The 12,603-nt window shown below is 55.8% G+C and overlaps 1 protein-coding gene across 1 annotated transcript in view; it reads left to right on the top strand.

The window, feature by feature from the left end:
* Positions 1-5,469: 5,469 nt before the first annotated feature.
* Positions 5,470-12,603, top strand: part of MYO15B (myosin XVB) — a 32,942-nt gene continuing 25,808 nt past the window's right edge. Inside the window, 12 exon segments of the mRNA XM_042783532.1 lie at positions 5,470-7,562; positions 8,158-8,221; positions 8,474-8,583; positions 8,717-8,785; positions 9,144-9,261; positions 9,530-9,633; positions 9,787-9,850; positions 10,029-10,142; positions 10,247-10,408; positions 10,981-11,094; positions 11,206-11,264; positions 11,347-11,479. Of these exon segments, the coding sequence (XP_042639466.1) occupies positions 5,470-7,562; positions 8,158-8,221; positions 8,474-8,583; positions 8,717-8,785; positions 9,144-9,261; positions 9,530-9,633; positions 9,787-9,850; positions 10,029-10,142; positions 10,247-10,408; positions 10,981-11,094; positions 11,206-11,264; positions 11,347-11,479 (3,204 nt within the window).

Genomic DNA, 12,603 nt, shown 5'->3' with positions numbered 1-12,603 from the left:
CTCCCAGGCCGTCTGTCTCAGTCCTTTTGTCAATGTTGCACAGTTTGTATCCCTCTCCCCCTTTTTTTGTAGTGGGCTGGGTTTTAAATTATAAAATTTAACTGCCTCTAGGTGAAAAAGTTTTTAATAAACACTTATTACCTCTTCACTGGACTGGTCCAACGACCTGAATTTTTTCATTGTGTAGAAATGTTCCATATCGATGGAAATGGTTGCCAGCCAGTGCCGGGCCCACCCCTCGCCCCGGGCTCTGCCCCGGGGCCAGGCCGGTGCTCAGGAGAAGCTATTTTAAGCCATCTGGATCAGAGTGGCCTGTACCCAGCTGTGTCTGGACACCACTGCGCCTTCTGTCTTCTGGAATAAACAGCAAGACATAACCATCTTGAGTCTGTCTACTTGTGTGCCTGGGTTGGAGAAGAGGCCCTGGCTATACCCCTGCTGGCCTTTTCCTGTAGTCACAATCTCTCACACATGGTGGCCTTATCTAGATATCAGGGGACGTCTGGGGAGGAGGGGTGAATACTGTCAAGTGGGGGTGGTACCTGGAAGCAAAAGGGCTTACTCCTCCCATCCGCAAATGACATGGTTGGATTAAATAGTCGTTAAGGTCTCTATGGAAAAGCCCCAGTGGAGCAATGGCTAAGTGCTCAGATCTAACTGAGAGGTCAGCAGTTCGAACCCACCAGCCACTCTTTGGGAAAAATACATGGCAGTCTGCTTTGGTAAAGATCATAGCCTTAGAAATACTCTGGGACAGTTCTACCTTGTTCTATAGGGTCGTTGCAAGATAAGTTGAAATCAACTCAGCGGCCATAGGTTTGGTTTATTCAAGATCTTTATAAGCTTAAGCTTTTGATTCTACTTGGAATATATCTTTATTCACCAGTGTTTGTTGAACACCTACTATGTGGTAGGCACTTGGGGTTCGGAAGTGACCGAGACATGTCCCTGCCCATGTGGAGTTCACAGTTGTTACAGTAAGTGGTACTGGCTGCTGTCAAGTTGGCCCCCACCTCCTGGAGAGCCCAGGCACAACAGGGGCCACTGGGAGTCAAGGTTTCCACGAGTTGACTTTTGACAGGAGATCACCAGGCCTTTATGCCACTCTGAAACCCGTTCAGCATCACGCAAGCCTCCACTGACAGACGAGGGGTGGCTGCACGTGAGATGAATTGGCTGGAAATTGAACCTGGGTGTCTCCGCCGTGGAAAGCAAGATTTCTACCACCGCGCTAAAATCCAGGGGCCCGTGAGAAATGCATCTGGGGAAATGATGTTAAGCTGTGACCTGAGAGTTGGCCAGGAGCTTGCTGGGCAGAAAGCATTGTGAATAGGCAACCATTCTGGACAGAGGACAGAGGAGGACATGTGCAGAACTAGTCTGGTTGCTCTGGAGGGAGCGGAGAGCTGCTGGAGTGGCAGAACATGCCGGAAGTGAAGCCACTGAGCCACAGGGGCCAGAAGAGCTGAGCACCAGGTCCTGAGGTAAACAGGCCCAGGGCCACTCAGATAACCAGGATGGGTCCAACCCGCCTGCTTTCCAGACCTTGGCTGTCCTGCTCAAATCTTCAGATTCTGGAACTTGTACAACTTGACTATCCCATTTCTCTTTGGAAAGTGTTGGAGGAGGGGAGGAATTAAGAACCACAAGGAACAGGGAAGAACAGTTCCCTAAAGAGGGACACTGTCTGGGAGAGTTGGAAGAGATGTGCGTAGATAACAAAACTCAAAGCCATAGCTGAGGGCCACACCCAGTGAACCAGAGAAAGAGTCTGGACTTTATCCTAAGGCAGTAGAAGTGCTTGAAGGCATTTAAGCAGGGAAATACTGTGAAGAGATTTGTTCCAGTACCAGCTGCCCTTGAGTCATGGCTGACTCGGGTCTATCACACTACGCCTGACCTCCATAGAGTTTTCAACGGCTGGTTTTTCAGAAGTGCTTCAGGAGGCTTTCTTCAGAGGGACCTCTGGGTGGACTTGAACTTCCAACCTGTTCATTAGCAGCTGAGAACTTTCACCATTTCCACCACCCAGGGACTCCAGTGTTCTTCTACAGATCAGTCTAATTCAAATCCCATTCCACATGTAAGACCTCAAGCAAATTATTTAACTTCTTCAAGTCAGTTCCTTGTATGGAATGTGGTAAGAGTCTTTCGCTCACAGTCTGTTGTGAGGTTTAGATGAGTCCATGTGATTAATAGGTTGATAATGGTACACAAGACCTTCTGTTGGGGCAGGAAGAACTAGTTGGAAATCTGTGTATAGTGGAAAACAAGTGTGGGAAGGGATGTGGAGAAATTGGAATCCCCATCCATTGTTGTGGGAATGTAAAATGGTGCAGTTGCTTGTGGAAAACAGAATTAATGTATGACCCAGTGCAAAAACGACAAGGAGGCCACATGTTCTGACCTCCTCTAACCCTACAAGGGGAAGGCAGGATTACCAGCAGTAACCCAAGGCCTATTACTGCAAGGCCAGACATGCTGCCTCCCTCCAGCCCTTTCACCAACTGTTCCCCCAAGGCACCCACCACCTCTCTCCTGGGTTCGATAATTCACTGCAGTGGCCACACAGAACTCACAGATTACAAGGTTTATTAGGGAAGCACCAAGCTACAACTCAAGTTCAAGAAAAATGCTCAGTCTCTCTCCCAGCCCACCGTCCCTCAGCCAAGAGTCTCTCACAGTCTCTTTCCCAGCAGTGCCGGTCCCTCGGTGTCTCACTCAGCCCAGCAGCACGTGTCTCTTTCAGGGGTGCGTGTCTCTTTCGGCAGCACGTCTTCCTCCACCAGCAGTCAGAGAGAGAGCTCTGCCTCTAGGAGGCCTCCTTTTGAGCCCGGAAGGGTGGTCAAACTAGCCAATCACAGCATCAGAACTCTAAACACGTGAGAGAGAGTGGGAACCTCCCAGAACATTGTATTGTGCCATGCCCAACAGAAATAACCCAGGTGGGCGACTTTAAAATCAGGATCTCCTCAGTTGCTAATAGCAATTCCCACCTTGGAGTTTACAAAGACTTATGGGTAGAAAAGCCACACTAAGTAATTTACTACACCGCACCCAGCAATTCAAAAATCTTGAAAGCAGGGTCTCAGAGACTTGTACGATAATGTTCATTACAGCACCATTTACAAAAGCCAAAAGGTAAAAACCACCCAGATGACCATGAACAGATAAATGGATAAACAAGAGTGTGGTCCATCCATACAATGGAATATGAAACGATGTTACCTTCACCATGTTGTCCAGCCATTACCCTGCCCATTTCCAGGTTTCCATCACCCCCAACAGATACTTGGCACCCCTTCAGCGAGAACTCCCTACCTCCCTTTCTCCCCAGCGCCTGGTAATCACTAATAAACTTTGATCTCTATGCATTTTGTGTATGTAGATATTTATGTAAGTGGGACCATACAATATTTGTCCTTTTGTGCTGACTTCTTTCACTCAACATCATGTTTTCAAGGTTCATCCATGTTGTAGCATAATTCAGGTACTGAGCACCACATTTTGTCTATTCACTCATTTGTCGATGGACATCTGGTTGTTTACATATTTTGGTGATTATGAAAATTGGTGTACAAGCCCCACATTCTGTTCTTTTGTGGGTAAAACGAGGCTTCCGAACATCAGGACTCTGGTAACCATTGCCTTTCGTCCTTAGTGTTGGGAAGGAAGGGGCTGGAGTTTACAAACAGGCTGATGTTGAAGGAGCCTTGGTAGCTCAGTGTTAAGCACTCCCCTATTAACCGAAAGATTGGCCTCCCCACAAGAGAAGGATGCGGCAATCTGCTTCTGTAAAGATTTATAAATTTTGAAACCCTATAGGTTCTAAAATTACATTCTTATGTGCTTCCAAAGACTTCTCCAGAAGAGTAAAAAGAGAACCTACAGGTTGGGAAAAAATATTTGGCAATGACATATCTGACAAGGGACTTATCTCTGAAATTTATAGAGAACTTATAGACTTCAAGTCTATAACAACACTTCAACATCAAAAAGAGAAACAAATCAATTTAAAAATGGGCAGAAGAAATGGACACTTCACCGAAGAAGATATTCAGGAGGCCAACAAACACATGAAGAAATGTGTGTCATACAGCATTGATAAGTGCCTGGAGCTTTTCCAAGATAGTAAAAATAAAAGGCATATTCATCTCTAAGAAAAAAAAATCAATAAAGAATTGGTTAAATGATGATGGTATAGCCATTTTCTGGAATATACTATGTAGCTGTTGGGAGCTCTGGTAGCTTAGTGCCTAAGGCACTTGACTGCCAACCAGAAGACTGGCGGTTCAAACCCACCAGACACTCCTTGGAAGGAAGATGGGGCAATCTACTTCCATAGTGATACTGCCTCGGAAACCCAAGGAGGGGTCTCTATGAGTCGGATCCGACTCGACAGCACATAACAACACGCAGCTGTTAAAAAGGTGGGAGGGCCCTTTATGTACTATTATATCTCCAACTTAAATTGTCAAGAGAAAAAAGGAAGGTGAAGAGCAGTAAGCTAGGTAAACTTGCACTTGTGCTAAACAGAGAAAAATAAAATAATACTTGCTTTTTCTCTGCATAGTATTCAGAAGGAAGTTAGTTACTTCAGTGGAAAACTGAGTAGCTGAGTTGAGAGGCTTTCACCTTGTGAATTTTGAACCATGTGAATGTATTAACCCAAACTCATTGCCATCAAGTCAATTAAGATGGATAGCAACTCCATAGGACAGAGTAGAGCTGTCCACAGAGTTTCCAAGACTATAATCTTTACAGAAGCTACTGCTTCATCTTTCTCTCTAGGAGGGCAGCGAGCACTTTCACCAGTGTGCCACTGGGGCACATGAATGTGACCTGTTCAAAAAAATAAATATTCCAAGAATCACACATACTGGGGCGATGGGGAGTTTATGGGTTTAAGTTTATCATTAATTAGGGTTAGGTTCCATGACATGAGGTGGGGGGGCTTGGCTTACACAGTTTAATGAGTACATTTATGTTTCATGTGCTTGGGGTCCTGCACAGGACTCCATGGGTGAAGGTCTGCCTGATCCAGCCTCCTGGAGCAACCCAGAAGGTCAAGGAAGGAGGGTGGGTATTCCCAGATGAGGAGGTCGGTCCGTTTCACTGGCCTCCCCAGTGAAACCGGGAAGCCGAGGTGAGCCAAGAGCAGAGCCCGGCTGGACGGGCTGACAGTGGCTGTGGCCCGCACAAATGCCCTGTTCGCGGCCTTTGCCCGCAGCGTCTCCTCTTTCCTGGGCGGCCTCGGTTCCATTGTTGGCCGAGGGGGTCAGGCCCCGCCGCCTGCATTATTGATGCTCTTGAGTGGGGCAGGAGCCCCGGGGGGCCAGCGAGCCTGTGGCCCCGCCAGCGCAGAGCGAGCTGTGCGGTGCGCTCCCAGAGGGCTAGGCACCCGGGGCAGCCAGATCCCAGGAAAGGCGAGGACGCGGTGCTGGGCAGCCCTTCTTCCCTGGGCTCGCCATGGGCAGGAACAAGGGCAAAACGCCCCGGCGCGCAGCCAGGCCCGGCAGGCCGGCGGCGGGGGAGCAAGAGTCGGGGTCGGCGAGCGCCGACAGCGCGCCCGGCCAGGACGGCCGACGGGGTCGCTGGAAGCCCCGCGCGGCGACACCCGCTTCGGAGCCGACCGCCGAGGGAGGTCAGGGGACCCCTGGTGGTCGCAGGAAGCCCTCCGCAGAGAGGAACAGCGACTGCGGAGAGCCAGGGACTGAGGTGCCGCGGGCGCCCCCAGGGAGGCGAGGCAGCGGGCGGCGTCGGGTACACGGCTCCAAGCAAAGCCGTGAGTCTGAGGACGGTCGAGGGGGCCGCGTGGAGAAAAGCCCCGCCGGAAAAGGGCGGCCGTGCGAGCGCGGCCCCCGCAGGAGGAGAGGGAGAGGGCGACGATCCTCAACCGGTCTGGGCCGCCCAAAGAGAGAGAGCCTCGACGAGGACACGTCAGGCAGGGACGAGGGTAGCTCCTGCCCGGACAGCGAAGCCCGCGAGGCCCTGGAAAGCGGCAGCCAGAGCAGCTGGGCCCCGCAGTGGCGGCCCAAGTCGTGGGCAACGGACACGGGCTCGGAAAGGATCAGAACCAGGGTGGAGTCAACGCCGGGGCTGGGCACACGCCACGGCAGCGCCGAGCCCTCGAGCAGGGACGGGTCGTCGGAGACGGAGGTCAGGGGAGCTGGGGAGGATTCGGGGCCAGGAACAGTCTCGAATCCGAGGCGGGCCGGTCCTGGCCGGGCCCCCGAGAACAAAGAAGCTGCACCAGACCGCAGGTCCCCAGTTTCCAGCCCCATCGCAGGCAGCCGCGCGCGCGCCCTCCAGGGCCCGCCGGCTCCTGAAGACCGCAGGCCATCCCAAAGTGCAAGTGACCCCGGGACGCAGCCCGACGGCGAGGCATTGGGCGCCAAGCCCAGAGAAGCCAAAGCCTCGTCTCCCCGAGCGAGGCGCCGCCGTCAGGCGGAGACGGTGCTGGGGAAGATACAGCTGGTGGCGGGCGACTGCGAGACCGAGGCGGACCGTGGAGACGCGCCCGGGGACCCGGCGTCGCTGGCTGCCCTCGTGACGCTGAGCACGCTCGGCGCCAGGTCTCAGCCAGGCACCGTTCCTCGGGTGGCGGGCCTCAAGCAGCGGCTCCAGCGCGTAGCGCGCGCGTTGGGCTTGTTGAAGTGGCTGCGGCGGCAGCTCCGGCCGCGCGCGGGCGAGGGGCGGGGCTCGGCGCTGCAAGCGGGCAAGGGGCAGGGGGCGGGGCCTCAAGTGGGTGAGGGGCCGGGGACGCCACTGAGGGTGAGTGAAGAGCGGGGGGCGGGGCCGCGGACGGACGAGGGACGGGGCGAGGGCGGTGGGTGTGGCCTCGGGTCGCGGCTACGATATCGTCTGGCGCTGCGCTTGGCGGGCGTCGCGGTACTAGGAGGAAGCGCGAGAGCTTCCCCTGGCGGCAACCCCAGGTCGGCGCAGGCCACGAAGAGCCTAGCCTCCCATCACCTCTCTGGTGAAGAGGGACCCGCTGGCGACCCTAAGTGTGCAGTCGTGTTCCCCAGAATCCACAGGGAGAGGAGGGCGTCGAGCATCCGACGCTCAGGAGATGCGACCGCGGACGCCTCCTCAGGGGAAGGGCGCACTTGGCCTGATGGGGAGGCCGCAGGGGACAGTGAGGGGAGCTCGGTTTGTGAGGAAAGGGCGTCCGGGCCCCGCCGCGGCGGCTCCCTCTTCGCCCTGACTCCTCCGGATGAGTTTTCGCTCAACGAGAGTGGCTGCAACAGCGAGACAGAACCGGAGGTCTTGGAAGCCGAGGTTCCGGTGCACTGGGCTCAGGGCTCGGAGTCCCGCGAGGACCCTGGGCCTAGCCCCGACCTGTTGTTGCCCCGGCTCAACCTGGAGACCCGTTTGGGTCAGGAGAAGCGCCCTGTTGCTTCTGGGTCCCTAAGAGAGCGGTGGGAGCCCGAGGACGAGGCAGAGGAGGCACTGGAGCGGGACCTGGCATTGAGGCACCTTGAGGCAATACCTGTACCCGATGCGGAGAGCAGGAGCGTGGTGGCAGCCCTGGAGGACACAGAGGACCTGGCCCAGCTGCGGTGAGCGCGTGACTCCAACTCTGCCATCCCAGGAACGGAGGCCGGGGCCCACATATCCTCATATCTCCTCTGTGCTCGATATTCATAAACCCTACACACCCTATTAGGTTCTTAGAAGAGGCTGTGCCTTGCAGAGGGTTTTCTGTTGAAAGTGGCAGGTGAGGGATGAAATTCAGGGCACTCTGGGCAACTTCCCTCTCTAATTGGCATGAAGCTTCCCTCTGGGTTGTTGTTGTTGTTGTTGTTGTTTGCCGTCGAGTCAAACCTGACTCATAGCGACCCCTCCTTGGGTTTCCGAGGCAGTATCACTACGGAAGTAGGATTGCCCAACCTTCCTTCCGAGGAGTGGCTGGTGGGTTTGAACCGCCAGCCGTCTGGTTAGCAGGCAAGTGTCTTAGCCACTATGCTACCAGTTAGGGGGGCCTATTCCTGTGTCTTGTACCCCACTGGGTGGGTAACTTACTTAACAGCCTGGTCCTTGTTTTCTGAACAAGGCTCAGAGAGGTTGAGTGAGTTGTCCCAGATGTCTTGCAGCCCATGGCAGAGCTAACAACCTAGACTTCTCCATCCTTCCCAACTCCTCACCACCCCCCAGGCTGGTGTGTGACAGCTCTGTGCTCCTGTGCCTGAAGAAGAGGTTTCACCTGGACCGCATCTATGTATGGGGGCCCTGGGGACGGGACAGGAGGGGACAGGGCTTGGCAGTGACCTCTCCCTTGGGAACAGAGGGCCCTCCATCATCCCTGGAGCCCCTCATCCCTCCTCCTTCCTGAGGTGGGTGGTGGACCCTCTCTGGGGACCATGGGGTGGGGCCATAGTGGCTGGGCTGGAGCAGATTGGAGCCCCACCCACTCCATTTGTATTCACCTGCTCCCTCCATGCTGTGATGAGACCTCTGCCTTCCTCCCCAGACCTTTGGGGGGCCCCTCCTGCTTGCTCTGAACCCCCGCCGGCCCCTGCCTCTCTTCATGCCTGAGGTCTTGGCCAGCTACCGCCCTGGGAAGGCTCCCAACACCACACCGTATGTGGCCTTGCCCCCTCAGTTCTTGCTTATCACTACTGCAACGCACGTCCTACCTGCACCTGGAGCTGGCTGGAAAAAGGGCCCAGGTGCCCAGCTCTAGCACCTTCTCATCTCTCTCTGCTCCCCCTAGACACATCTTCACTATTGCAGAAGCAGCCCGAAGCGTGGCTCAGAAGGCGGGGCAGGAGGCGTGCATCCTAATCAGGTGAATGGAGGCTGCCTCCTTGGCTGTACCTATGATGGGCTTGAACACCTGGCTTGGTTGCCCACAGGCTACATTGAGGGCCAGGTGAGGAGGGGACCTGAGGTCTGCATTTGAACACTAGTCTAGTTTGCCACAGAGTGGCAGCTCTGGACTGCGTAAGGGCTGAAGTCACTACACGTGCCCCTGGATGTGGCATCTTGGGATCTTTTTCTGTTTGTTCTCCAGGCCTAGGGTCTGTCTTTCTCTATTGCTGGGGACCTTCTCTAGGGTAGGTTTCACTTCTAGGTGGGCACATCATGCTTCCCAGACTCAGTGGGCCCCTTCGTAGAACACTACCAGTTTCTGCCCCCTCCTTAGCCCCTCCCTTCTGCAGTGGCCACAGCGGGTCAGGAAAGACGGAAGCTGCCAGAAAGGTCGTGCAGTTCCTAAGCAGCCTAGAGTGGGAAGCGACGAGGCACCAAGGATGCCAGGTGAAGGCAGGCTGGAGGTGCCTCATGGACCATGTGGAGCCGTTTCCCTGGGATCCTGGACAAGCTGCCCTTTGGGCAGGAGGAGGGTGCTCCTCAGGCCTCTAGCTTTTAGGGCTCAGGGGAGGGTGGGGCTGTCCTGATGGGACTGACCCCCTCCGTGGACCCAGCACAGCCCCTAGGCAGAAAGTGCTCACAGCTGGAATGCCCGATTCAGGGTACCACAGCTGCTCCCAGGGGTGCACGAGTGACCACCCCCCAACACACACAGCTGGAGGACGTGCTGCCTGTGCTCAGCAGCTTTGGCCACGCCAAGACCATCCTCAATGCCAACGCCAGCCGCTTTGGGCAGGTCTTGTGCTTCTGCTTGCAACAGTGAGTGGCAGGGATCTAGGTAGACATGGGTATCTGTGGTCCCTTGGCCCTGCTGGGAGCCTGAGGCTGCATTCTATGGCAGGTCCCCTTCTGAGTGGGGTCTCTAAGTGGCTCACAGCCTGGGGATCCCCATCTAGTCTCCTTTGCCCACAGGGGGGTCATCGTAGGAGTCTCAGTGTCACATTATCTGCTTGAGACCTCAAGGGTGGTGTTTCAGGTAAGACCCACCCTGTTCCTCACCCCCCTCCAGCTCCCAAAGTGAGAGGGAGAGAGGGCCCACTATAGGAGTTTCTGGCCCCTGAGCCCCTGGGCCTACCTTCCCCAGGATTTGTCCTGGCTTCCCTGGGGCACAAGGCCTAGCCACTGTTCCCCCTAAGCCAGCCCTTCTCCTCCAGGCCCAGGCTGAGCGGAGCTTCCATGTCTTTTATGAGCTGTTGGCGGGTCTGGATTCCTGGGAGCGGGAGCAGCTTTCCCTACAGGGACCAGAGACCTACTACTACCTTAACCAGGTGGGGTCACAGGGCACGGCCTGAGCTCCTCCCAGGCTCTTGGCCCAGAAAGAGCCAGAGAAGTATGGCCAGATGTGGTGTCCTCACCCTGCTGTGCTCTGCAGGGCCAGGCCTGCAGGCTGCCAGGCAAGGAGGATGCCCTGGACTTCAAGGGGCTGGTGAAAGCCCTGCAGGCTCTGGGTTTGTGCCCCGAGGAGCTGGCTGCAGTCTGGGCCATGCTGGCCACCATCTTGCAGCTGGGCAACATCTGTTTCTCTTTTTCAGAGGTGGGCATCCTGTGGGCAGGGCCAGTGGGATGCTGGCTTGGTGGTGGCTTGTTTACATAGTCAGGGCAATGATGATGATGCCCAGTGCTTGTGTGTCAGCAGCACATGAGGGACTGCTTGGGGCCTCAGGGTTGCCCTGGACAACAGGCAGGTCCCCATTGTAGAGGTGTAAAAAGTGAGAACTGGGTTTTCTGACTCTGTCCCACGCCTGCCCCACTAAGAACTGTCACGGTATGAATCACCTTGTATACTGCTTGAACTTGGAAGACAACACTAATGTGACCATTGTTGCTTTGCCTGTGACAGTAAAAACATGGGGTTCAGGGAGGGAAGGAGACTTTGCAAGCCGACCGGCTAGTAAAGAGGTGAAGTCAGGACTCAAACTTGGTGCCTCAGACTCTAGGCCTCCCTGGAGAAGCCCCTGGCTTCCAGAGAAGCCCTTGGGCTCCCAGGTCCCAGGCTGGGCAGGCTGGGTACGAGAGAAGGAAGCAGGACCCCAGTTTAGAAATAAAGCCCAGGCTCGCTTTCTGGACCTCACCGTGTGCTGCTGCCCCTGTCCCTTCTCTGTTCAGCGGGACTCCCACGAGGTGGCTGCTGTATCTAGCTGGGCAGAGATCCACATGGCAGCCCGGCTACTGCGGGTGTCACCTGATCGCCTTGAGGAGGCTGTCACCCAGAGGGTCCTGGTGAGCCTGAGAGATGGGCAGGCAGGCCAGCCCGGGCCACCTGCAGGCTTGGTGAGCACCCACACGTGCCATGGGCTGGACACACCCACATGTACCTGCTCTACCCTCCAGGAGACGCCATATGGTCGGGTCTCAAGATCCCTGCCTGTGGAAGGTGCCATCGATGCCAGGTGGTGGTTGGCCTGAGGGTGGGAGGAGTGACCAGAGCCCTGGTGCTATGCTCCATGGCTTGCTCACTCACAGTACCCACAGGGACACTCTGGCCAAAGCCCTGTACTCACGGCTCTTTGACTGGCTCCTGAGGCAGATCAACACACAGCTGGCACCGCCTACAGAGGGAGGCAGTGTGGGCACCGTCACTATTGTGGATGTCTACGGCTTTGAGGTCACCCTTCCCTTAGTTTGGGCCCAGAGACCTGGCTGGGTGGCTCAGGATTGGGGGACCTCCTCACCCTGCCACATTTTCAGGGACCGCAGAAGCTCCAGCTGTCCTGGGGACATTTGTGGACACGTGCCTGCTTCACATGTGTGTCTTCAGTGGCCTATTCTACATCTGTGGGGTGATGGCTGGGCTGAGGGACACCAGGGCTGGGGACTGGGGAAGGGTGGAGGAAAGAACAGGCCCCCCTCGGGGGACTGTGTGGTCCAGGTAAAGAGCCAGCCTGGATGAGAACTTGAGGTTCCCCATTCACCTTCAGCTGCAGGTTGCCAAGAGGAAGCTGTTGCTGCCCTATGTCTGTTTATTTCCAAGCAGGGCCTCTGCTTCCTTCTCTGCTACCTGAGCGCCTAGGGTCTGGGAACCCTCAAGGCTTCTCTGGTGAAGGTGTGGGCCCACCCTGAGCCCCTGCCTCAGCCCTGCTGTCCTCCCTGGCACAGCAGGTGAGAGCAGGGACTCTGGACATCCCATAGTTCCTGGGCTGCAGCCCTGCCACTCACCAGCTATGTGGCCTTGGTGAGTTAACCACTCTGTGGTCAAGTGCTCCTGTCTGTGAAGTGGGCCCATACCAGGAGCTAGTTACCTCCTGAGTGATGACAAGCTTAAAAGAGGTGGTCCAGGAGAGAGCTGAGCACCCCATAGGTATAGCTCTCCTGCCCTGCTGTGCCCATCCTGCCTAGCCTCCAGAGAGCTCTGCCTTGTGGTGAGAGATTCCAGGAGCCTCGGAGGCAGTGGAAGACAGGATGGGTCAGCCCACTACCCCACCTCACATGCACTGCAAGGAGATGGAAGAGGGAGTGTGCCCCACACTTCCTGAGTGTTCAGAAGGGCTTCCCCCTTTTCCAGAAGATTGTGCCTCCTCAGGGCAGGGAGGAGGGGCGGGAGAGAGGAGGTGGCCCTGAATGGGCAGTCTACCCCGTCCCACCCCATCCTGCTCTCTGCAATGTCCTCAGTGATCATCAGCTGTCCCGAGGAGGGAGGTGACTGGCAAGCGTGTGTGTGCTTATGCATCATGTATATGTGCTCATGCATGTGTATGCTCTTGTGTCAGGTATACATATGCTTGTGTGTGG

The sequence above is a fragment of the Orycteropus afer genome, unplaced genomic scaffold (genome assembly GCF_000298275.1).
Source record: "Orycteropus afer afer isolate SDZICR_OR568_19922 unplaced genomic scaffold, OryAfe1.0 scaffold00018, whole genome shotgun sequence".
Classification (NCBI taxonomy): domain Eukaryota; kingdom Metazoa; phylum Chordata; class Mammalia; order Tubulidentata; family Orycteropodidae; genus Orycteropus; species Orycteropus afer.
This window is presented reverse-complemented; position numbering and strand designations above follow the sequence as displayed.